Source organism: Embiotoca jacksoni, unplaced genomic scaffold, assembly GCF_022577435.1.
Source record: "Embiotoca jacksoni isolate LCO1_2020_lvr unplaced genomic scaffold, fEmbJac1.0.p SCAF_8, whole genome shotgun sequence".
Lineage (NCBI taxonomy): Eukaryota > Metazoa > Chordata > Actinopteri > Embiotocidae > Embiotoca > Embiotoca jacksoni.
The window spans coordinates 6230180-6254691 of NW_027185436.1; the positions used below are offsets into that span (position 1 = coordinate 6230180).

The 24512-nt window shown below is 41.7% G+C and overlaps 3 protein-coding genes across 5 annotated transcripts in view; 1 reads left to right on the top strand and 2 right to left on the bottom strand.

Annotated features, from left to right (window-relative positions):
• pi4kab (phosphatidylinositol 4-kinase, catalytic, alpha b) overlaps positions 1-848 on the bottom strand; it is a 28087-nt gene extending 27239 nt beyond the window's left edge. Inside the window, exon 1 of one of the 2 annotated variants that reach the window (XM_069139125.1) lies at positions 505-848. In XM_069139125.1, the coding sequence (XP_068995226.1) occupies positions 505-603 (99 nt within the window). In that variant the 5' untranslated portion in view covers positions 604-848. The remainder of the gene's footprint in view (positions 1-504) is intronic. The other variant, XM_069139126.1, reaches the window with a different exon arrangement.
• Positions 755-4627, top strand: snap29 (synaptosome associated protein 29). Of its 2 annotated transcripts, XM_069139127.1 has the most exons (7): positions 755-793; positions 893-1003; positions 1687-1929; positions 2028-2227; positions 2864-2949; positions 3031-3135; positions 3495-4627. In XM_069139127.1, the coding sequence occupies exons 1-7, from the start codon at positions 770-772 to the stop codon at positions 3653-3655; spliced, it is 930 nt and encodes a 309-aa protein (XP_068995228.1). In that variant the 5' UTR covers positions 755-769; the 3' UTR covers positions 3656-4627. The 2 variants fall into 2 exon arrangements, with proteins under 2 accessions (XP_068995228.1, XP_068995229.1); XM_069139128.1 differs by lacking the exons at positions 755-793; positions 893-1003 and adding an exon at positions 1052-1380.
• Positions 4628-9046: 4419 nt separating this feature from the next.
• Positions 9047-22266, bottom strand: LOC138191763 (somatomedin-B and thrombospondin type-1 domain-containing protein). The gene is made up of 5 exons (XM_069138751.1): positions 21871-22266; positions 13485-13670; positions 12952-13042; positions 10881-11039; positions 9047-9469 (listed from the first exon to the last, which is right to left on the bottom strand). Exons 1-5 carry the CDS (start codon positions 22118-22120, stop codon positions 9364-9366), a joined length of 792 nt encoding a protein of 263 aa, XP_068994852.1. The 5' UTR covers positions 22121-22266; the 3' UTR covers positions 9047-9363.
• Between the last annotated feature and the right edge of the window lie 2246 nt (positions 22267-24512).

Genomic DNA, 24512 nt, shown 5'->3' on the forward strand with positions numbered 1-24512 from the left:
TGATAATTGCCACGATGTCTTCCTACCTTTTTTTTTACACCAATTTAAAAAAATGTGTCATTACAAACTCACTAATATTTCTGTATTACAAAAAAAGACAGTTTTTATTATTATTATTATTATTTATAGAGCTGATCGTCCTAACTCCGGCCGCAACAGGTTAGTGAGTGTGTGCAATGCAAACAAGAGCTCATCTCTGTGAACCTGTTTGACTGCAGTGCTGATCAAGCCCGACTGCTCTGCAGTAACAGACACCTCAAAGGCGGCGACGCCACTTTCCTCCGCGTCGCTCTTCTTCTTCTTCTTCTTGTTTCGGGCAAATGCTGCGGAATTAGTGACTCCTGACTACGGACGGACACACGACTTATCAGACGACTGTCACCGCGGTGCTCAACATAAGCCACCGCCAGTGCGGAAGCGGAGCTGCACCCTGAACAACAAAAAAAAAACCTGCTGCATACAAATGTGTGTGTTTTTTTGGGGGAGCTCACTGCACTTCCTCACCTTTTCGGCCGGCGCGGGACGGTGGGCGGCCAAAGAGCGGGCCAGCGACAAGACTGTGTTGAAATAAAACCCTCTCGTACCACCTCCCGTTACAGACATGTTTACACCGACATCAAACCAGCGCAAATCAGAGAGCAGAGGAAACAGCCGAGCGGCAGCTGGCGCTGGGAAAGCCGCAGTACGGCAACGCAGAGGGGACAAATCCAACTACGGCGTTAGGTCGTGAATTCACAGCGGGCGTCCCCCCCCCGTACATAACTAAACGATGCCGCTGTTGCCAACGCGACGGGTAAACAAGACGCTGTGTAAAAAAATAAAAATAAAAATAAAAAAAAAATAGCGTTATGATTAATAAGTGACTTTCTGAATCGCTGTTTGTGTTGCGCAGGATTTACCGTTGGGACGGCGCGTTGTGACGTCACCGAACGCGATAAGGAAGCGTTCAGTCTCCGACGGTCAGCTGACACAGCAACAACATCTGCAGCTGCGACGGTCAAAGGTTTGTCTGTTCAATTAATCGGTCCTATTTCTTTCTTCTTTTTTTTTTTAATTGTCACATTTTAGGCGTAAATCTACCGTGTGAGCAGAACACGTGCTGCTGCGTGTTGAGCTTCGGGTGTGGTAACAGCGTTAGGTGACAGCTAGCGGCTGGCTAGCCAGCCAACAACCCCTTTAGGCACAAGAAACATGGCTCAATATGTTAAAATACTGTTCATTATTTTGGGTTTCTCTATTTAAAGTGTTGTTCGATGATTAGTGTGAAACATTTAAGATAGTTTGTGAAACTCTACAAGCAAAAAAACAAGATCCCACGAAGACAGCAGGTGGTACTTCTCTTCCTCTTCTCTGACCAGAGACACAAACACGTTTTTATTTGTGAGTATCTGAAATTGTATTAAGCAGCTGATGCAATAATTTATTTGAAACGGGTTTAACCGGCAAATTTGTCAGGTTGTACCCAAATTGACTGAAACTTATTTTTCAATCTCTTGTCAGCCAACTAATAGTTTAATTTGTTTCAAGAATATGTTGTGTCGGTTTCAAACCTCTGTGCAGCTATTAACAGAAACAAAACTCACTACTGAGTGTGAAAGATCATTCCTGACCACAGATGATGGTGAGATAAACACTTGAAAAGGCTCACAGACCTTCACTTAAGATTATTTTGCCTTTGCTTCACAGATGGCCTACCCTAAGTCCCACAACCCGTTCGCAGATGATGATGATGATGACGTGGAAGGTTTCAAGCCTAAAAGCAGAGGGTTTGATGAGGACGGCAGTGACAGCGGGATGAGTGAATCGGAGAGGAGGCAGAGGTACCTCCAGCATGAAGTGATGCGTACAGCTCAGTCTGCTGTGGACAGCAGTTACCGTTCCATCGGCCTCATCCATGAATCAGAGAAGATGGGGGTGGAAACAGCAGAGGTATGTTAAACTAATCGGCTTCACTCTGGAACACAAAGAATTGGCATTGTTTCTGAAAGAGTGTCTGTCTGTCTCTCTTTGTGTCTTTGTCTCTGCAGGAGCTGATGCGACAGGGCGAGGCTCTGAGGAGGACAGACAAGATGTTGGACAGCATGGATCAGGACCTGAAGACCAGCGAGAGGCACATTACCAGTATCAAGAGTGTGTGGGGCGGCCTTGTCAATTACTTCAAGAGCAAGCCAGAGACAAAGCCGCCGCCGCCGCCAGAGCAGACAAAAACCTACCAGGCCAACGGAGGGTAATGTTCAGTTCTTCTTTCTCTGGGTCAGTAGGGTGTTTATTGTCGATTTACTTTTCTTAATAGGTATGCATCAAATCGCTGTATATTATCCAATTATTTTTGATTATATTATGAACTCTTAAACTAATTTAGAAGCCGTGCACAACTCCAATCTTCTAATTCAGTATAAACAGGAGTGTGTGATAACAGGAGAGACTTTGTAGATGAAATTAAAAAGTCATTGTCATCATGTTTATTATTATGTTTTATATTTTCATTCTACATTGCTTTTGCCCTTGTAATCATCTAATTTCAGTCAGTTTTCATCATGATTAAATAAAGTCTGATGAATTACAACCAAACAAACACCATTACATATGCCTAACGTTACCTCGTAATCTATCATCCATTACCTCAACACATGTATTTAAAAGTACATGTGTTCACATCATTTATAACATCTATGTAGTTGAGATTTCTACAGCAAACCTATTATACAGATCCAGATTTAATGTGTGAAGAAGGCTTACTACTTTATCTAGAAGTTTTAATCAAGAACATGCTCGATGAAACAGCTGCAGGGAAAACCTTGTATGGCAATTGTAATGTATTTTTCATTGCATGTACTTTAAATGTTTGTCTTGACTTTCTCAGATTACAGAATGCCCTGTCCAGCAGCAGACAGCATGAAGATAAATATGAAGCCAGTCACCCCAACCTAATAAAGTTGAATACAGGAGGTAAGAGTTTGCACAAGCACCTCAGCATTACCTAACCGTACCACAAACCGGCTGCCACCATGTCTGATTTCTGTGTTCCAGCGTTCGGAGCTGCTGAGTCAGTCGACGACAGCTCGTCCAGCCAGAATAGACAGCCTCACAACAGACACCTCAGACAGGCTCACCAGACCCTCGACAATAACTTGGGTAACAAAAAAATTATATTTTAAATATCTTGTACTGCTACTTGGTTGTGCATTTTTATATTATACAATCACAAGAGAGGCCTAATGAGATAGCATCGACACCTTTGTCATGTTTAGATTATAATTCTATTAATTCTGTAATGTATTGTAATTATAGTTTTTGTAATGCTGTATAACATAAATGTCATTTACTACAAGTTTCAAATGTATAACTATAAACACTGGGAAATCCAAAATAGCATTGTACTGTATATTCTGAGTTTAGTGTTACATGTTTTGTTATATTGTAACAAAATCCCTTTAAATAATCTGTCGTTCCGCAATATAACTAATGTTACATGTCCTTTGTCGATGACCTAGACGAGATGTCCGATGGCTTGAGAAGACTGAAGAACCTTGGACTTGGTCTCCAGTCTGAGATTGAGGAGCAAGACGATCCCATTGATTCTCTGATGAACAAAGTGGACAAGATGGATCTCAAGATCCACAACACAAACCAGCAGATTAAAAACCTCAAATGAAACAAACGCTTGGACTCACCTCATCAAGACAGAAAATGGCAACAGGTCATCCTCTCACTTGGCTCTACATCTTTGCCTTAGTTGATCAAACCATGTGTTGATTTATATAATTTTATTCGATGGGTTCTTCCTCCCAAACTAGCTAATTGTTTTTTACTTGTGTGTTTTGAGGATAAGACTCTACTCCACGTCTGTATTAGATGTAACCAGCTGTCTCAGTCCACGTTAGATATGTTTGTTTTCTCCTTTAAGCTCCACCACATTTCTGTCTGAATGTCATCCACCACATTTTTATTGGTTTGGGTGATCAGAGTATCAGTTTTTCTCGATTGCCAAACATTGGCTTCTAGTTTGCTCGACATTTTAGCAAAACGGAAGAATCGTTTGACAAATGACGAAGAGAAATTTTTATTAATTCCTGATTTATTGCATGGGCAAAAAACTGATGATATTTTTTGTGTGTGTGAGTGTATATGATTCATATGTCAGTCCTAGCTAAGGTTCCTGGACCTGCCACTACACAAAAATATAACAAGTCTCACTCAAGTCACATTTGCCTTACATGTAACATGTATGTACAGTAGCATTTGTATCTGTGCCACTGGTACCGCTCACTATGAGATGGTTCACTTTGATTCTCTGAGATCTGTGTTCAAACTACGTTCAGGTTCTTCAGTTCTCCTAGCTTTATATAAAGTCTTTGTATCGACAAGTATACAATGCAGCAGAATTGGTTTGAGAGAATTACTGTACAGCATAAATAATGTGAATGTCCCTATTATAATCTTCTCGGTTACATTTATGAGTAGAAGAATCACTTAAGGTTGTTTTTTTTTCAAACAAAGTTTTTCTACCAAGGTGATCTAAACTAAGAAAACAAGTGAGCATTCAAAGTCACAATGTTTTATTTTTGCCATGTATATTATGTCTTGTAATCAAACCCACTTACCCAATAAAAACATTTATAAGGTGGGTGTATCCAGGTGTGTAAATTGTTACTATTAGAGGTGGAGCAGGAAGTCAAAAGCACCACAAGGTGACGCCATATGTGAAGGGTGGAATTTGCATGAGCTTCTTTAGAAAAGAACCACTGTGAATCATTTATTATTGTATATTTTAACAAAATTTTGTCTTTGTTATTTGTGCATTGTGGTGTAGCAACAGGGTTATAGCTTATGTATTTTTTGTTGCAAATGATGTACATATTTATCAAAACTCGACTCTTTTTCAGAGTTAACTTAATCAAAACAGTATTAGGTATATATAAAATTAGCTTAAGCAGAGAAGGTTGTATTTTACAACAATTGTCTTATTATGGTAGACAATTCCTAAAAACAACACAGATTTTTCTTCTAATATCATCAACTGAGGGTGTGTGAGTGTTTACTGCAGTGGCTGTGCTGTGTACCATCTGTGTTGCTGTGTGTTGCTCAGGCCCTCGTGGAGGTGTCCATTCATTATCATTCCTCTGTGTTGGACCAGCTGCTTCTACAGAAGCAACAAGCATTCATTAGGATGACTTGCTAATTACAGTACCACGCCTTACACAACCTTATTGGGGTGACACAGGTGGGGGGACCGGCTGCCCAGTGCCCTGAGCTGAGGGAGGCCCCTGCATGTCTGAACTAAAAGGTGTATTTGTGGTACTTCTCTTCCACATCAGGTGTAAAGCACACAAATAAGCAAACAAGGTAAATGGGAACTTCAAGTGTGAGGTAACTGCAGCATCATTTGGAGCAGGTTTGAGGAGACAAGCAGAGAAATTACTTTTGATTAGGTGGACAAAAGAAAAGCACTTTGTGAAACTTCAAAACTAACTGGAACTAATATTCTCGTAGCTGCGGGGCAGGTGTTTCTCAAAGTTTGACTTTTTGGGCCTTAATAAATTAAATGTGAGGAAAGTGTAATGCATTAATACAGTTAGGCTGCGGCTTTAGATAAATATGCTGAAGAAGGGACCTCAGGTTGAGGTGGCACCGCTCATCCACCGACACCACCAGTAAACGGAAGTCACCTCTGGGTTCTTTCCCTTCACACCATAAATGGGGGCCGGGAGGGCTTTGAACAGCTGTCTTGTCAAAAGCAAACAGTGGCCGTGCTGCGACAAAAGCCGCCAGTGCTGGAATGCCCCCCTTTTCAGCAGCCGTAATCCCAGAACACACTGCTGTCGGAGCCCATCAGGCACTGGGCCAGAGACGGGCCTTCCTGCCCTTTGGAAAGCGGGTTAGCAGCAGAGGCAGGGCAGCAGAGGGGACGGACGGTCAGGCTGACAGCACTCTATTGCCACTGTTGTAGTAAGACAAAATAAAGAGTTGTGCTGACGATGGGGAGTTTGGCAGAGAGCTGGGGAGAGGAAGGAGGGAGGAGAGAAATGTGGGAGGGCGGCTGGAGAGATAAATGGAGGTGAAGTTTAAGTGCCTCTGAGATAAAACATATGAAAGTAGCCACGTATGAATCACTCTTACAGGAATAACATTTTATGAGTTCATTTGTTTGATCCTTTCACTTTTTAAAAAGCCCTTTAGATGCACTTCTCATGACAAATGATGACTACTGAAGGCTAATGTGGAGTTTACAGCTGTCAAGTGTTGGACATTTTAATCTTCCAAACGAACAAAAAGGCACTTCATTTATGAATAACTTGGGATATTTTGCCAACAATGTCTAAAACGGTGGCATATGCAAAGCATCAATGATTTTGTGAACAAAACAAGACATATGGAGAGCAATTGATATATGAGACATGCAGTTGGCAAACTACCAGTGATGACAAGCAGCATTACTTTGATAAACATAGAGAGCTTCAACCTTTAATTGTCAGGCTCAAAGTTCAAACATCCCCTCCTCCATGTTCAGTTAACTAGTCCATATATCACATAAAAGAGGAGGCAAACTAGCTTTCAAATTCAGTATTACGTGTTCTAAACCAAAGCAAATACCAGTAGAAGATGTACTTACACATGATGTAAGCTGGTCAGTATCTCAGGCCTCGTGTTTTGTCTGTTCACACATCATCTCTGGCAGTTACATCACAAAAACAAACCCCATATTTCTGGAGAATGTAGCTCAAAAACATAATTATACACATCAGTTGTCATTTCGCTTGTCGTCTTCCCATTTACGCACCAGGCAGAAATGTCAAGAATGCAGCAAAAATATGTTAATGGGTACATGTTTGCATTATGTTACATGTGTTAGACAGGGCTGTTCTTTTAACTATGAAATGCTGCATGTAAATACTGGTCAAATGGAGGGATATACTTATGCGCATAGTGGTTGTTGCAAAAGGGAGAAGTCAGAAATGTGAGTGGTGGGTTGTGTAAGGTAAAACCGGTTCCAAGGTTTTTTTTTTAATCTGAATGCAATGATGCAATGAAATCAGGAATATATGGGAGTGGGAGAGATGACAGTATAGTTGTTTATTTTCACTAATGGACAGTGTACAGAGTATGCTGTGCTGCACTAATAGGATCATCACTTGTTTTATAATAAATAAACACACAAACGCAGACATGTGAGAGAAAGAGAAAGTAACAGCTTTCTCCTTCCCAGTAAAAGCTCTTTACTGTGAATTCACCTGTCCTCTTCTTAAACCGGCAGTAAAAGAGATGTGGCAAGATGAACTGAGACAGCTACCTGATTCCTGTGATTAAAGGGGACCTATTATGCTCATTATCAAGTTGTTGTTTTCTTGTATCAATGCAGGACATGAGAAAGGACGAACATCGGCAGCACCAAAGATTATAGTGTCTCTGTTTGGTAAATATTACGGTCTTCCCTTGCTTATTTTGTGACAAAACGATAGATTTAATCATAAGCCATGACATAAAAAATGTTCTATAGGTAGTGAAAAGTTACTCTGTTGTTTCTGTATCGTTGTTCTGTACTTGGGGGCACGCTGTGCCTGGAACTGATGACTATATGTGCAAAGATTTTCAACGAGATGACGTAGGCTGATTGCAAAACAAGTGTCAGGAGCAGTCTAGTCTGACTCACCGGATGTAGGATGCTGGTATAAATTGGATGATTATTTCAGTCGACATTCTCCTCCCCTTCTGCTATCTGTGTGTTACTATTTTAAAAATCCCTTTCTCTGGAAATGGCAAGTTTTGACAAACATTTGGATCGTGCAATATGAGAAGCCTGCTTGGCTCTTTTTAGTCTTTTGGGATTTAGCCATTCGAGTGCCAGGGTTCACCTCCCCTCATGCAATAGTGCAAATTCAAAACAGGTTCCCCCGACACTATTTTGTAGGGGCACCATCACTGCAGTTTTGGCTTTGTGCTGCTCAGTACAATTGTAACTGATTTCATGAAATACAAACAAGCCAGAACATTTGTTCAGCTACAGCAGAATAATGCCTGAGTGCAGCCAGACCATTCTCCAGCGCTGGCACGGCACAGTGGAGATAAGTCTGTCTATGTCAGACTAAGAGCTGTCTGAAACCTTACATGAACTTTATTCTCGAAGGAATTGCATCAATGTCATTGTTTGAAACTTTGCCCACGTTTAAAGACATCTGATGTGGTTACTATATTTATATGTATGGCAAAATAGGGAAACGCATAATAGGTCCTCTTTAAGGTAAGGCAGCGGTTCATCTGGAATTTCTTTTAAAGAAAATACCAAGTCTGTAGAGACAACAACAACAGAGAGGAAAAGTAAATACAAATCAAGGAGGTGTGGGAAGTGTATGGAGGAGATTCTGTTAATTAATAAGGGGAGTAACTTGGCTGTCTGTGATATTTATAGTGGATGATAGTCTGCTGATAAAAGTCCCATGTGGGCAGGGCAGGCAATGAGCGTAAACAGTCATGAAGCCTTTTTTTTTTTTCAATCTTGGACACAGAGGACAGAGAGAACCAAAGTGAAATTCTCTTTTATGGCTCCTTTTTCTCTTCAGCATTATTAGGTCTAAACAGATGGGATTGATTTCAGCTGTGAGTCACTTTAAAATCATCAGTGACTGACCATCAGAAGAGGCAGACATGAAAGAGGAAGCTTGATGAGAGACAAGGACACAAATCTAAGCACCTGAGAATCAATACCTGATATTCAACTTCACTTGCTGGTATCAATGTTTTTGTTGAAAAGAAGTACTAATGGGGACAAAACTGTAGAACATAGATATATTGACTCAAAGCAATGGATACAACTTGGATGAACAAGTTTGTAGCATCTCCAACCCGCGGATGATTTAGGACTCTTTGGATTGGGGCTTAAACTGGTTGCAGCAACTGCTGTTTGATTTTTAAACTGTTGAATACAAATAAGTGTAGCTATATAGACACATACACATTACACATAAACAATCATAAGTAGAAAATGTATAAAGCAAAATAATATATTTATATATTTATACATTATGCATTAGCAAATGCACTTGCATTGATGGAGGTAGATAGCAAAGATTCAGAGGTAAAAAGGCATATAGATGTTTGCTGTGCTTTGGAGGAGAAAAGTACATAACGTGGCTGTAAAATCTGAAGTTAAATGCAAGAATTTGTGTGTGCTTAGTAATAGTGTATACAGTACAGAGCATGAGGTGAAAGGAAAAAGTGGCAGGATGCAGCTGATCTCCTTGAGTTACCCATCCAGTCGTCTGGATCGGAGGGTCTGGCTTGGCTGGCAGAGCTCTCCAGGTTTAGCATGAGGCTCTGAGGGAACTCTTGTCCCCGCTTACGGCTGTCTGGAGGTTGCATATCGGCTCAAACAAAGAGCACAGAGTAGGGAGGACACCGGCAGCGCTCAGAAGACGACTCTCGTACCCAGGAGCCATGACAGCCCGGGACTGAAGCTGCTGCCCAGAACGTTCTGGAGAAGAAGGGACCAAAAAAAAAAAAAAAAAAGTTTTTGTTTTGTTTTTTAATTAAGTATGATATATTTCAAGATATTTGGATGGTATATGTTTTCATATGCAGAAACAATTAGACACCTATGTGAAAACTGATGTAAATGCTTTCTGCTGATGCTTTCAGGTCACATAAGGTGGTGACTTTAAACCTAGTGTAGGACTTTTACATAGAAATGTTACATTCAAACGATTGCTAAAAAAGTTCACACAATGCCAATTAAACCCACCACTGCCAGATAAATCTCTTTGTATTTCACACTACCCAGAGTTTATGAGGCTCACTTTGGGCGAAGCCAGGATTCACCCTGGACAGGTTGCCAGTCTATCACAGGGCCAACACAAAGACAGACAGAAACAAAGACCATTCACACTCTCATTCAAAATTTGTAGAATCACCAACTAAACTGAGATGCATGTTTCTGGATGGTGGGAGGAAGCTGGAGAACCCGGAGGGAACCCAGGCAGGCACAGGGAGAACACGCAAAATCCACTGGAGGCCCGGATTCGAACCCAGAACCTTTTCGCTGAGGCGACCATGCTAACCACCTCACCGCTGCCCCGCCCGGTCACACTCACGTGTACTAAAAACTTACGGAAACGGCTAACTTGAACAGGGATAAAATACTTCAGTCGGGCAGCTCATCCAGACTTTCCAAATGCTAGCACACCAAATTGTGATAGTGAAACGAGCCATTTCGTGGGGGTTACAACACCTGTTATTTCATTGATCCACAATTGGTCTACTGTTATATAGGTGAAACAGTAGCGACAGAGCAGGCTACGGCGTAGCCTATGACGAAAGCACGTGTCGACAGTGTTTTTGTAATTACTCTCTCCGACAGTAGGGGGAGACAAATGTTTCGCTCTGCAGGTTTAATGTTTTCAGAGAATGGATATTATTGAAAATGCCTTACATTAATACCCAGAGATATGTGGCTAGGTTATAAAGTCACAGAAACTTCGGGGGAACTATTTTTTTTCCCGAATATCCGGTTTAAGGCACCTAATGAATGCTTTAAATAGCTCTGTATTTTAATGAATGGTGCGCTCAATTTATTTTTGTCTACGGGGTCAATTAGGAGCTCTGTTTTAACACAAAGGAAATTCTTCATATATCAGCACCCAGTCAAACTGGTATGGTATGCTAATTTATATATTCATATATTCTAAACTAAAGTCATCATTCAACATATTGCAACTTTAAACTGCATGCAGAGACATTAAACATGCTATATTCATTGGTTGCTTTAAGGTTGCTGATAGAGGGGGATATAAATTATAAGTGACACAAGCCCACTCCACTAAATTCAAAACTGTCAGCGGTTTATTGGATGAACAAATCTGTAGTTATATTTCACTTTTTTGATTTACCTGGTGCTCTCCAGGCCGTCGCCTCCACAGCGATCTGACTTCGACATGGCATCACTCTGACACTCTGCACAGATCAGTCTCTCTCTCACCAGCTGAGCACTCCACAGTTTGAGTTTACACACTGCACTGGCCTGTTTCACCCGCAGGTACACACAGTAACTGCAAGCACAGAGCAAAGAAAGGAGAGAAAAGAAATTAGTTGACTCCATTTCACTAACATTTGCTTATCAAACCTGTAAACCTATAGATGGGTGCTCAAAGCTCAGTATCTAATATTTTGTTCTTTGGACTGTTGAATTATTCACTCACTTGTGCTAGTACAAATGGAAAATGTCCAGATAAAGGCACAGAGACACAGGCCAGGTTTAAGCACTCCCCAAAAAGGCCTCCTTTTTCTTCCCTCCCCTAAAACAATCCAATTTGACTGGAAGGATGAAAGTCAAGTGGCAATCCAACCCAGCAAGTTACTGCAACCAGACAAAATACAAATGTGCGGTTAAGAGATTGGCTCCATTTGAAGGTGATCCAGCAGTGTCATGGTCACCTGCACTAATATCAGCTCAGCTCAGTCTGCACAATGGAAACAACAATAAATTCTTGTCTTTTCTGATCGCTGTGTCCCCGGGCAGACACTTTGAACTTCACTGCACTATTTATTTTGTCTCGGATTCAGTCTGCTGTGACAAAACACCATCCCCAGTGGGGTGGTTTGTGAAACAAAACATAAAACTTCAGTGTCATTTTTTTCTCTCATTTGCCAGTAATATTACTACATTTATTAAAGGCATAATGTCATTACCCAGCTCTGATTTAATTACATTTTAAAGGCTTTGCTAGAAGGGTAAATGTGAATAAGCAGCATTATCAGAGTTGAGCACTGTTTGGAATTTTCATTAGCATACACCTCTGGGAATATTTAAGACCTGAAATGTCTGGAATGAGCAGTGTAATGAGGCTCTAACACATGTGGTATTGTAAATGCACACATGCAATTGCTGTAGTGGGATTTCCTTACTTTGTTTCCTCACTTATTAAGGATTGAACTTGTCCATGGTGCAAAACCTAATCTGAAATGCTACAAATCCATGTTCATTCCACAAAAATGCATCTTACGGATTCCTTAAAGATATTAACGCAGGTTTGTGTTTAGCCTCTATAAGTCAAATAAGAACCGTACAATAGCCTCATCATTTTACAGATATAAGTAGAGATCCAAAGTCGACTTCTGACCGTCATTTCATGTCACTGTTAACCCCTCGTTACTGAGGTCAATTTCCATGACAGAGCCATCAATACACCAGATGTCTGTGTGAAATCACCCTCACTCTATGTGATTCATGCTGAATCCATCATAATGAGTAATGTGCTTCCAGTTCCCCCGATGTCTTGTATTTCAGTCAAAACAAAAGGATCCGATGTCCATTTTAATCAGTGTGAGAGGCTACGGGCTGTCAGGAAACAAGCCACGATCTCACTCCTTTGTCTCTGATTTTTCCAGCTCTGAGAACATCTGCAATCAACGCAGATCAAAGATGACATCTACGCAGGGAGGGTTTGCCTTTTACTTGGATTATGGTTGCCTTATCAGTAAAGGTCAGCTCATGATGCAAATATTCAATGACAGAGTTTGTGTTACACAGTCAAAGCAATTTCAAGGGTTTGCATGCCATGGCAACCTTGGCCTCGGTCTGTATTCTTTAATCTTTTGGAGCACAAAGTTGATCTTAAAGTGACCTTTAGTTAAGTACAAACTAAGAAAAAATCTGATTTGAAATCCAGCAGCCTTGGACCTTTGTAGATAGAGCAAAAGAGGTTCATGCCCAAGTGAGCTGCATTTGATCGCTCTCTCATGTGAAATATTTGCTGACAAGAAAACAGAGCTGTTGTTTGTATAATTGCAGTTGAGCTGTGTTTTTAAAGACATGCATGGATACAGCTCTACAGTCTGAAAAATCTCAAGTAAAGTACCCAAGACGTTATCATTCAACGCTCCACACTTCAGCTGTAATTACCCCCTCACTGCAGATGAAAACAGAGTTGGTGGCTCGCAGCCTGTTAATGGAGGCCTTACCTGGCCTTCTCCTCCTTCATCAGCATGTGTGGTCGCCTCCAAGGGTCTTTGAAGTTCCTCTTGAAAGAATCAGGCAGGATCTTTGCCACCTCTGGAAGTCAGGCGTGGGGATAGAAAGGAGAAACATATAGTAGATAAGCTCATGTTTCCATTGGAGATCATCTCAATTTACACATCTCACATTTCATCTGTAGCAGCTCATCCTTGACTCAAAACAACTCACAGAATTAAATGACTCAAGGTGTAGTGCAGTGGTACTCAGTGTTCCTTGGAAATCTTGGAAAATCTGTCTTTTGTTTTGTTTTTTTTACTATTGGGGAAGTTATTCAACTGTAAAGAGCATAACAGAGGTGTTGAAATAGTGCAGCTGGAAATAAGGCTTCAGAACAGATGTGTTGCTTACAGTAAACCAGTTAGAGGCCCCCCAGAGAATACCGAAACACCAAACTGATATGTAACATAGTTCAGAGCAGGAGGATGTGCATGCCGCAATGCTCGCACACAGAGGTGCACAGAAAAAGTCAGGTTCTCACCTTTCGCAGTGCTGCATATGGAGTTGTTTCCAAAGCATCCTCGACGTTGTTTGAGGTCCGGGCAGGGCGTGCCTCCGTTTCTAGGGGGAACAGATACCTGGCGACTCCTCTCCGTGCTGCCAATGCCACATGGAGACGTGCACGATGACCACGGGCCCCATGATCCCACCACACAGTCAATGGCTGCTAGGGAGGCAGGAAGATACAGAGATCAGCGAAAGCATGCAGGAGCCAAGTAAAGAAATACAAAAGAAGAGATGTGGTCTTATTGTTTTGGGTTTGTTTAGGCTGTTACAGACAGTGAAGGTGAAGGAAAGAAAAATAAGAGGCAAACTGTCAGTGAAGATTTTCAGTCATCCAGGTCACAATTTAAGTGTTATCCAAAGCAACTGGACTTTTTTAAGTTCCTTGAAGACGTTTCACTTCTCATCCAGGTCTGACATGTGACCTGAACAACCCTAAAGGTGTGAACGAGCCTACAAGAGGTTAAAACCTGGAACTTGAATTGATCTTCCACCCAGAAGTTGTAAACATTCCCCTAATCTTTGCTAATTATATGGCTTAAAGTGTGAGCTGCAGCACACACCCTGATATAAACTTTAATAATGTTGCACTGAGCATTTACTCAGGTGGGCAGGTGGCAGTAAGTGACTGGGTCATTAACATCGACTAATGTCAGATCAGCTAAACCCCCGGACTCAGGAAGTCTGCGACCCAGGTCACATGTGTGGGGGCCATTTAAATAAGAGGCTAATTTTGCATCCTGTTCTCTCTGGTTTCTCTCAAGCCCACACTTCATCACACACACACACACACACACACACACACACACACACACACACACACACACACGCACACACACACGCACACACACACACACCCATGAACTCAGCGCACCGCATAAACACAGCAGCAACAGCAATCAGGCTTACCATTCAGTGGGCTGATTAGGCAATTACATCAGGCTAGAAGGAAGCTGTACTACCTAGATGGCTGCTCTGATCAAAGGCAAGCGACTCCAGCAGTAATCAAGCCTTGTCCAACACAGAGATTTAATAGTGGCAGACATTTAATAGGCTTGTTTTGAGGAGGAAGCGTACACTTCATAAACACATAAACAAAGAGGAGAGAGGAACTCAGATGCCCACACTGAAATTAATAAATGCAAACATGCACTTTGACACCGCAATATTTTTCTCATGGTGCCTGATATCGAGCTTCTTTTTTTCATTGTGGACAATAAAGGTTGAATACAATGAGAGCAGGTGCACACAGCTTGAAGGTCAAATTATAGGGAAGGAGTGGATAAATATACCATAACTGAATCTAATCCTCCCTCTCACCATCTGATCTACCTCACCAATCTTTATAATGCACACACAATCCACAGCACAATGCTGTGAGTGAATAAGTATGTGTGTGTGAACAGGAGTATAAGAGAGAGAGAGAGAGAGAGAGAGAGAGAGAGAGAGAGAGAGAGAGAGAGAGCTTTCAAGGTGCCGCCTGTTTGGTTCATTCCCATGGTCCTATTGGGGTTTTGGAGGGAGGCCGGCCGCCTCAGTGACACAGCCGATCCACAAAGCCACTGTGGAATCTCTGCATTCCTGCACATTAGTGCTGCCCACCTGACACTCGCCTTTCCCAGATCACCACACACACACACACACACACACACACACACACACACACACACACACACACACACACACACACACACACAGAAAACAATATCTGTCAGATAAACCCTCCCATTGGGCTTGTTCCACCCTAAAACACACACACATTCACGTTTCCCTCTGTAAACTTGCTGAGAGACATGAGCTTTCTTGAGAGATACTGAAGGGCGTGATGGAATCAGACACCATATCAACTTCCTACTCCCGCCTCCCCCACCTCTTCTTATCCTCGCTCCTGTCGGCTTTCCTTTCCTCCCCTCTTCTACATCCTCTGACGTTCACGGGGCACTTCATGTTGCTGTTTTCCTTTCTCAGAGAGGGAAAAACTAAAAGCAAGCAGGGCACTTGAGGTCTTTACTGCAGAGGGTGTGCGGTGAAACCGATAGGGTCGGTGAGTTCCCGGACCCGAGGGGGAAACAGTGCTATTATCCCTCTGATCGACACCGACATACACACAAACAGGACTAAGGCCCTGTCTGGAAGTCTCGGCCTGTTGACCCCGGGCCACCAGGGGTCAGAAGGCAATTACCAAACTGTGGTGGTCCCCAAGTCAGCCTCTGGTACCACCAATGCAGCGATCCCACCACCCACAAGATAACCCTGCTGTCAGTCTGACAGAGCTAACCCCACACAGACGCCGTTGTCCCCTGTTTCCCTTGCTGACGAGAAAGTCCCCTCTTGGAAAGCATGTCACCACCTCTGACCTCTGACCCCAATGCAGGAAACAAATGGTGCTTGTTGCCAGGATGTTCAGCCTCTGTCTTTTTGATAAACTGATATTTTTACAAAGTGTTCCCTCAATGAAGACATCTTTAAGAGAGAGAAAGAGAGACATTGTTTATCTCCATATTAGATGTGTTCTCTAATCTTTTGTATGGGAGGAAATGTTAAAGTGAACCTTGACACAAAACCGATAAAATCTGATAAACTTTTAAGACATTTAAAGTCTTGATTAGCTTCTTATTGTGAATGAGCGGCAAATGTTTCTGCCCAAATAAATACATTTTTGTTATTTAACATTAAAGATTTCTGCAGTTCTTTCTTAATGATTTAGTAACATCAAAGTACAACGCTGATAACAGGTTCCTGTGGTTACTGTCCAACACCTGATCAGACCACTGTTACACACATGACAGCTGTAGAGAGGAATGTTTTTACAATGCAGCTATAATTAAAAACCGTCATTGGGAGTAATAGCAGTTTGCTCGGATAGAGTTTGTGGCAGGACGGTTAATTTTCCTGGCAGTTAGCAGAGCTTCAGACACCTCCAACTGAAACAAACCTCTGAATATGTATCCAAGATCAGCGCTTTTATCTCCTCACTTTTCAGCCAATCTCTAGTCCCTCTTGTGTCAGTGAGATAATAGCGTGCTATCTAGCTTTCACACTGGCATTCCTTTGCTCTTCCTTTCACTCGCCCTGAATTGTGCTTCCATTTTAGGGTTTCATAACAAAAGAGTTATCAGACCTGCCCGCCCAATTTGCTTTATCTTCCTCTCCCTTTATCGCTGTGTCCCGCACTCTCCTTGTTCTTTCTCCCCCATCTGTCCCTCTCTTTTTTTTTTCTTGGTCCTCTTTTTCACTCCCCCTCCCCCTCCGTCCGCCCCCCATCTCTTCTCTGATGGGACCCAGATGTCCAGCTGCTCTGGAGGACCATTGCACCTCCAAACCTCCGCAGTCACCCTGCCTCCCCTGCAGAGAGCTGGGCCCTGGTCCCATCAGACAAGCCTTATAATGTTCGGCAACACGAGCGAGGACCACAAGCCTGTTAATGAGCATGAAGGACACGGGACTGGGCCCTAATAACATGGTAGCACGTAAATGTTTCCTGTAGACACCTTGAAATGGGGAGCCAAACAAACCGACCAATTAAAAGGATTCATTACAAACACAGCTGAGACAGATTTTCTGTCTGCAGAGTTTGCACTGATTGGCCTCACAACACTACACAAATACAAAGAAACATTATTTTTGAATTCTGAATTCACTTCTCATTAACAATAAAACAAGAAAGCAGAGGGAAAGAAGAAGAGAAAGAAATTAAACAAAAGGTTCACCGCTTTTACTTCGAAGACATCTTTCAAGACACATTGAACTTTGCTTCAGAGTAATTCATAGACTAGTGGTAATGTTAAGAATTAAAGCTTAAACAAAGATGTGTAAGTTTGGGCCTTGCTTCAGGTTTGACATAAAAACAACTGGACATTTTAATTTGATCAATTAAAAGATCAACGGTTGGAAAGCTTTATTTGAAAACTGTGGACAGACTTGATGTGCCTGCCAACATTGTGAGTTAGACAAAATAATTTAAGGGGAAAAAAAAAAAATTCAGTTTTGTGACTCAAGTTTATGTTTTGCTCACTGTTAACTAGCATGCCATGCTAGGAGCTATTTGCTAATGATAGCAAAAAAAATTTGTGCCACTACAGTTAATAGGACTTACTCTCTTTGGTTAATAATGCCAGCAAAATGTATTTGCAACTGTTCGTAAAGGGCTGGTTCAGCCAAATCAATCATTCATCTGTAGCATCATGTGTGAGAGAGCACCGTTCACACCTGGCGTGAGCATCCATCCTAGGTGATCGGATCACAAATAGTCAGTAGAAAGTAAATGTGTGAACACATCCAGGACATCTGCGTAGACCACATTCAAAGGTAGTCTCGGATGCATCATGGGCCACACTGAAGGAGCGTTCACGAAGCTGACGTCCTCTGCCTGAGCTGAAATATGTTTTGGCGTCAACAGCTTCATAATGAATTGCGACACAAGGAGAAAAAAAACACGGCATCAGGGAACGTGGATCTGGCTGGATTTTTCTGCCACAGTTTGATAGCACTGAAATGTGTCCCTGTTTCTGTGGGTGCTCTACGACCTCGCAGTTTTTTTCTTGCATCAGCGTTCTACTGAAAAAATAGTTCCTTTAAAACATGGCAACACGCTTCAAGTTGAAAATGGAACATGTATTGGCTCGTCATGAAGAGGCCAGATGTACAACTTCAAATTTGCAACCAGCATCTTGGGTACGTGCAGTATGCGAGTGCCAGGAGAAGAGATGTGTGTCCCAAAAACAGCTGGCCTGTTTCAGCCTAACTGGGTAAAAACATTCCCCGCTCATTGAGGTTAAAGAGAGAACATGTGGGAAGCGAGGAAGAAAAAGAGGGAGTGAACGTTGGTGGAAAGAAGCAAACATCATGGCATGACAACGTACAGTGCCCTGGAGGAAAGGAAGAAATGCAGAAGAGCCAGCAGGAGAGACAGATGAAGGATGAGGCAGAGGCCACACTGTGTCTTCCTGTTAATGTGAGAACTACCAGACGCCACAGGAGGAGAGGAGAGGAGCTGCCCCATCCAGCCTCCTGTGGGCCAGTATGATCTTTAGGGTCAATGAAGAGGAATGAGTAGTTATCTTAAAGGGAAACTTGCAATGGAGTTGAGATGATGTATGAAAAGTAGCCTTCTTTAACAACGGAAGACAGTGTGTTAAGAAATAAAACTTATTTCTAAGGGATTTGTCATTGTTTATATGTAAAAACAAACGAGACAAAAATGTGTAAGATCTTAGTTTTTGCTGCGATACAAGTCTGGAAGCCAGAGACTAACCATCAGATTTTGCGGTTTATCACCTACTCAACATCAAGAACTATTAAACTAACTTGTAGCTTTAAAACTATAAGCCTGACTGTACGAGTCGGTAACTCATTCATGGGTTAGAAAGTGAAACCGATTTTTGAAGTTGATCTGCAGAGATTTCCAGAGCCTTGTTTTTCCATTTTTAAAGTGTGGGGAAACCTGGAAGAACATGCCACTGAGTGGAACATGGTGCAGAGAGTACGCTGTTTCAGAGAAATACTACACCTGTCAATCATTTGGAAGTAATTTTTGTTTACAAGAGGAGAAAGAAAATATCTACTGAGCCACTTGTCATTATAAGCGGATTAAAATGAGGCCAGAATTGTATCGTACATCACATTTAATTATTTTACTATGTGTGTCAATGAGTGTATTGTATGTTTTCCCTGTAAAAAAATCCCACCACTAACCCTCAACCTTTCTCACTGATTGCTATTGCTCATCAGTCGTGTAAAATAGTATGTGGAGTGTCCTTCACACTGTTTACACACAACACACAATCCTGCCAAAGGCTTCATTTGAACGAGATCTCTGGAGAGGGGTATCACACTCTGAAGAGCTTTAAGTGTTTGTGTCCAAGTGGTGCAGGCAGGGCGCTGTTTTTCCCTGTCTCTCCTCTGATGTCACCCACTCCATGCTCTTTGCTCAGCTACAGCTGACACGAGTTAATTACAGAGTGTGACAGACAGTACACAGACAAACTCCTTGGTGCGTCGCAGCGCTGTGGGATCAGGTTTAGATAAAGTGTCATGTGGGTGGGAAAATATCAGGGCGCTTTGATGGACCTGAGCCCAGCCATGCTGTGTTTATACTGTAAAGGTGATCAGGTTGCACAGGGAGGAAGTCAAGGTGTTTTTCCAAGCATCAGTCAGTGATTACTGATCCATGCAGGGTTCAAAGGTCAAGTTGACATCTCTCTCATGCTCAGATTTATCAATGTCGAGGCTGTGCAATGGTAAAAATAACACACACCATTCAAGTATTTTTCTATAAACAGTCCCGTGAAAATAAATTTTTCTCTGTGGAGTAACCACATTCATCTGGAAAACCTTATCCAACCTGTAACACCCGCACCGCACCATCGTGTGACTGTTTTGTCACATCAGGATTCAGCTGTCAGAGCAACACATGAGATTCACTCTGCTAAAAATCCTGGCGTGACACATGAGTGAAGCGAGGCACATGGCAGCTGCGACCTCTGAGGGACCACAGGCTGTTAAACAGTGTGGTGATGACTCAACGCAGACCTGAGGTGCTCTCCTCGGTTTATTCTGTTAACTCTCAGCTTGGCAGACACATGGGATGGATGAGGTGATGCCTGGACTTTACTCAGCTGGCTGCTGGATAGTAAATACTGTTGCTACATGTCTCTATGACTGATACGGGCTTAAAAAAAAAAAAAAGAAGAAGAGATTTGAATCTGAGTTGTGAATTTTTGTTTTCTGGTTGCCACACCCCTGCTTTTACTAACATTGCGTATTCATTAGCCTATAAGAAACCTCTTTTTTCACCCGCAATCCATCCAACAGTGTGGAAGTTGAATCTATAAGTGCAAACAGTATTTGTGTGTGTGGTAGTACTGCCTATTTAAGGTGACTCTGTTAGATCATCACAGTATTTTAGAATTACTGCACAGATTTTATGGCGCTTAATGCTGAAGTTTGTGAGTATTATGGACTATTTACCTGTCTAAAAGTCACATTCATTACAGCGAAACATTTCTACAACTTAACATCTGCAATATATTTGAAAACATGACAATGAAGTCATTTTAACTCAAATAAAAACAGACATGTTTATGGAGATGGATTACTTCTATAAACCAAATATAAACAATCTACATTTACAAGTCTGGGTAATTTTAATTTTATGGCCCACAGTTGCAAATAGCAGGTTTGAATCAAAGGGCTGTAAAGTCTGTATAACATACAGATTGATTTCTCTATTGAATTGTTAGCAAATGTATTAAAATGTAAAAAACACGACATCTCTTTAAAAACAGTGGCTGTATTACAGTATGTTGTGGTCAAACAGGGACTAACAGGTGTTTCAGCTATCTTTGGGGTAAACACTGAGGTCTAATAAAGTGCGTTACAACCTCCATCTCAGTACTTTTTTTATACACCTTTAAGTGAATGACTCACGTCCGTGTATGAGGCAGGCCATTTACACCACAGCACACATACAGCACTCAAACAGAGGTTCCCTATGTACATGTGCTTAAATAGAGGGATCACTGCAGTATTTTAAGTGCTCTTTGACTTGCAGGACTGACTGACCCTGCAAGTGCTTGTTACTTTGCACTTAAGACGAGGGTCGCACTCTGAGTGTATCTATGCTCAGATAATCACTCCTTGTGAACTGGAGTTGTTTCAAAATACTGTAAGAGTTGTCTCACAGTTACAGGTCAGAGTGTTTCCTGTCTGTCACATCTCAGACACAGCTCTACTGTAATCCTGACCATCTTTGGCAGTGTGTTCCCATGGTGTCCATTCTCTCATTTGTCCATATATAGCAGCAGCCAGGGTGATGAAGGAAAAAGTTACCCAAACTCACATTTAAAGGATTTAATGAACGATCCACCTTGAGCTTGATTCAAAGTGCAGCTCCTTTTTTCTTTATTGAAGAGAAAACCCCTGTTCTAAATTTGTTTTGATCACTCACACCACTTTCCAGCTACTGAAAGCCCCAGCTGTGCAATTTAAAGCTTTGATGTGAAGGTCAAGGGTCAACACTACAAACCTAAACACACATACATACAACTAGCTTTCAAATGAATACACCAGGGAGACAGGAGATACCTCTCTATGCAGCCCTACAAGTGGTCACTTAAAACAAACAGCCATAATGGGCGCACTAAAGACAGCTATGTGTAGTATGTCTCACTGTCTCCGTGTCACCTCAATGCCAGCCATCCCTGCCCCAAACTAGACAACAATGAACAACAGGCGTCCCTGGGCAGGACGCCGTTGTACTCTAAACAAAATATCTACAGTACAGGCGTCAAATCTGTCCAATAGTTTGATCTTGCAAGCCTCAAAAGTTGTTTAAAATCAATTTTCAATGGCGAGCAACTCACCAGATATTTGGCACACGCGCTGATAGTCCTCGCAGCAGTCCCTGGTTTTCTGACAGTAGGTATCACAGTAGCACACAGTTTTTCTCTTGGTGTACTCAAAACATTCGTTATTCCGGCCGGTGCAGCAGTTCGGGCTCTCCCTATCCCTGCAGCCCGCTTCAGCCTGGGGGACAAGCAGCCCGCAGAAAAACACTAAATATCCACAGACGACAAAACCAAGGCGCGCTGAGCTGCATCCATGCGTTCCCATGACGGAATATTTTCTCTGGTACCACTTGCTCCACTCTCACACTCCGCTGGTCTATGCTTCACTTTGGGTGGTGCTTGAATCTGAATAAAGTTATAAAGGCAATGACGAGTTTTTTTCTACACAAAAATCCAAGTGTAACATGGCCCTGTTTACGAGATAACTTCTGTATTGACACCCACACGAACAACTGATGCGTAAAAGTGGAGCCTGGTGCACACCACCTCTTCTCTATTTGTCTGGCGGACACCGCCCCTCAGAGCTACTGTTGGTCATTGGGAAAGACGTACAGTGCCAGCCCCTCTCTCTCTCTCTCTCTTACTCGCTCACTTGCTTTTGTGTGTAGGTTAAGAATAAAACCAATGTGTGGTCTTACTCCCAAAATGTGTTGGACCACGACTACAGCCAAGATACAAGTGTAACTCATTACTGGGAAAGATTGCCAAAATGAAATAAGCCCTGATGAGGGCATTTATAGGTCCTGTACCAACATTGCATCAAAGCTGGAACCAGAAACAGTTCAAGAAATTCAAAGCAACTCCACACAAGTGAAAGGAGATCAGCAGCTTTTCCATTGTAATGTATTTAAACAGCACATACAAAGTATCTGAAACCGTTCTGATCAGTTTTTGTTCCTAATCACAAAATAAATTTCAGCACCACGGACAGCGGTCTGGTCACTTTATATGACAGTTAATGCGTAAATAAAAGAGAAAAACAAGTCAGTCTGAAAGTGAAAGTGAGAGATTTCTTTCAAGCAGCTACAACAAATTAATCTGCACTCATCCCGTAGAACTGAGCGCATCCACCACCACCACCCCACCGAGAGAAAGACTGGAGAACAATAGCATTACTCACCCTTCACTGGTTCTTAGTGAATGGAGAAAGTCTGCACTGGTGGATACTGTAAAGGAGCATCGGGGCAACACAGGCAAAAGACTATGCCCATCCTCTACTTTAGTCAAGGCAGTAATGTCATAGGTTAGTTGGTCTTGTTTCCAAATTCAATTAATAAGAAATGGTTGTACCATATTTCCATATTGTGTTTGATGCATTCATCTGTTGGAAGTATTATTATTAAGGGTCTCAGTGCTGTTTAGTTTTCTTTTCTTTTTTTTTTCAACTATAACTTTTGTTGCCATAGAAATAATATTTCAGTCTCTTCAATGCTCTAAAAATCTTTCCAATGAAAGGGGAAATACTCTTTGAGGTCATAACGTGTGCTCACAATGAGATATTGCTTCATCTTAAGGAACTTAAGTGTTGCATACAATGCAGAAACAATATGTTATGTGTTGTTCATGAATTATACTCAGCATCCCTTCCACCTCTGGAAGTTGGACCAATATGGAGCAGCGGAGCTATCAGGCTCAGAGAAATAGGAAAACTCAACTTTTCATCTCTGGAGTTCAAAGATGATCTCAAGGCCTGAGCTGTGTGAAAATGATGAGAGATCTTTGGGCAATTTTGGACCAATCCTCTCTTCAGCAGCAGAGAGGAGGAGAGGAGGAGGTGAAGGGAGTGATGATGTTAGGATGAAGGGAAGCTGGTGCGCTTTGACGCTCCACAAAAAGCCCTTTTGTACAGATATGAAGGGAGAGGAGGTGTCTCTCATCACTGATGCGCGCGCGTGTGTGTGTGTGTGTGTGTGTGTGTGTGTGTGTGTGTGTCTTTGTCAGAAGGAGAGATTAATACGTATTTGAGCAACAGCTCCTCGTAGTGTTAAGGATGAACTTTGTATGTAGTACAGTATTTGTAGTTCAGTATTGGAAGGTAAGTCCATGTAGTTATTTCATGTATTTACACAAATACTGTCCTTATGCACTATTTCCAGGTACTGCTTCAATTGATTTCATTTTATACTTCTTTATACTTCAACTCAACTACATTTTGAAAGCAAATATTGTACTATTTTGTAAATTTTTATTTAGATAGTTTGAGATTCAGTTTATTGATACAACAACTGAATGCTAAGAATACATTTCATAATACCACAGTATGTAAAGTAGTTCAAATTAGTCCCTACTTTGCCAGCTACAACGTTGATAATTAGAATTCATGAATATATTCTAATTTGCCATTTTATTAGGTACAATTAAAACTAATGCACCCAACAGTCATGCAATGAATTAAACCTTCATGCAAGTTACAATGTTCAGTTTTTATTAAAGGCCTAAACAATCAACAAAAACTGAAAGTTTAAACGTAAAGCGTTGATTTAACTAGGCTGCAGTTTGTGGTGTTGGTAAGTTATGTTGCATTACTCTGACATATCACATTTGAAGCCAGATTAAATAACAGCAACATCTCCCTGTATAACACAATACATTTTAACTGCTCCACATCCTCCACAATGATCATACACTACAATCAAAACTTCTTCAACAAAAACTGA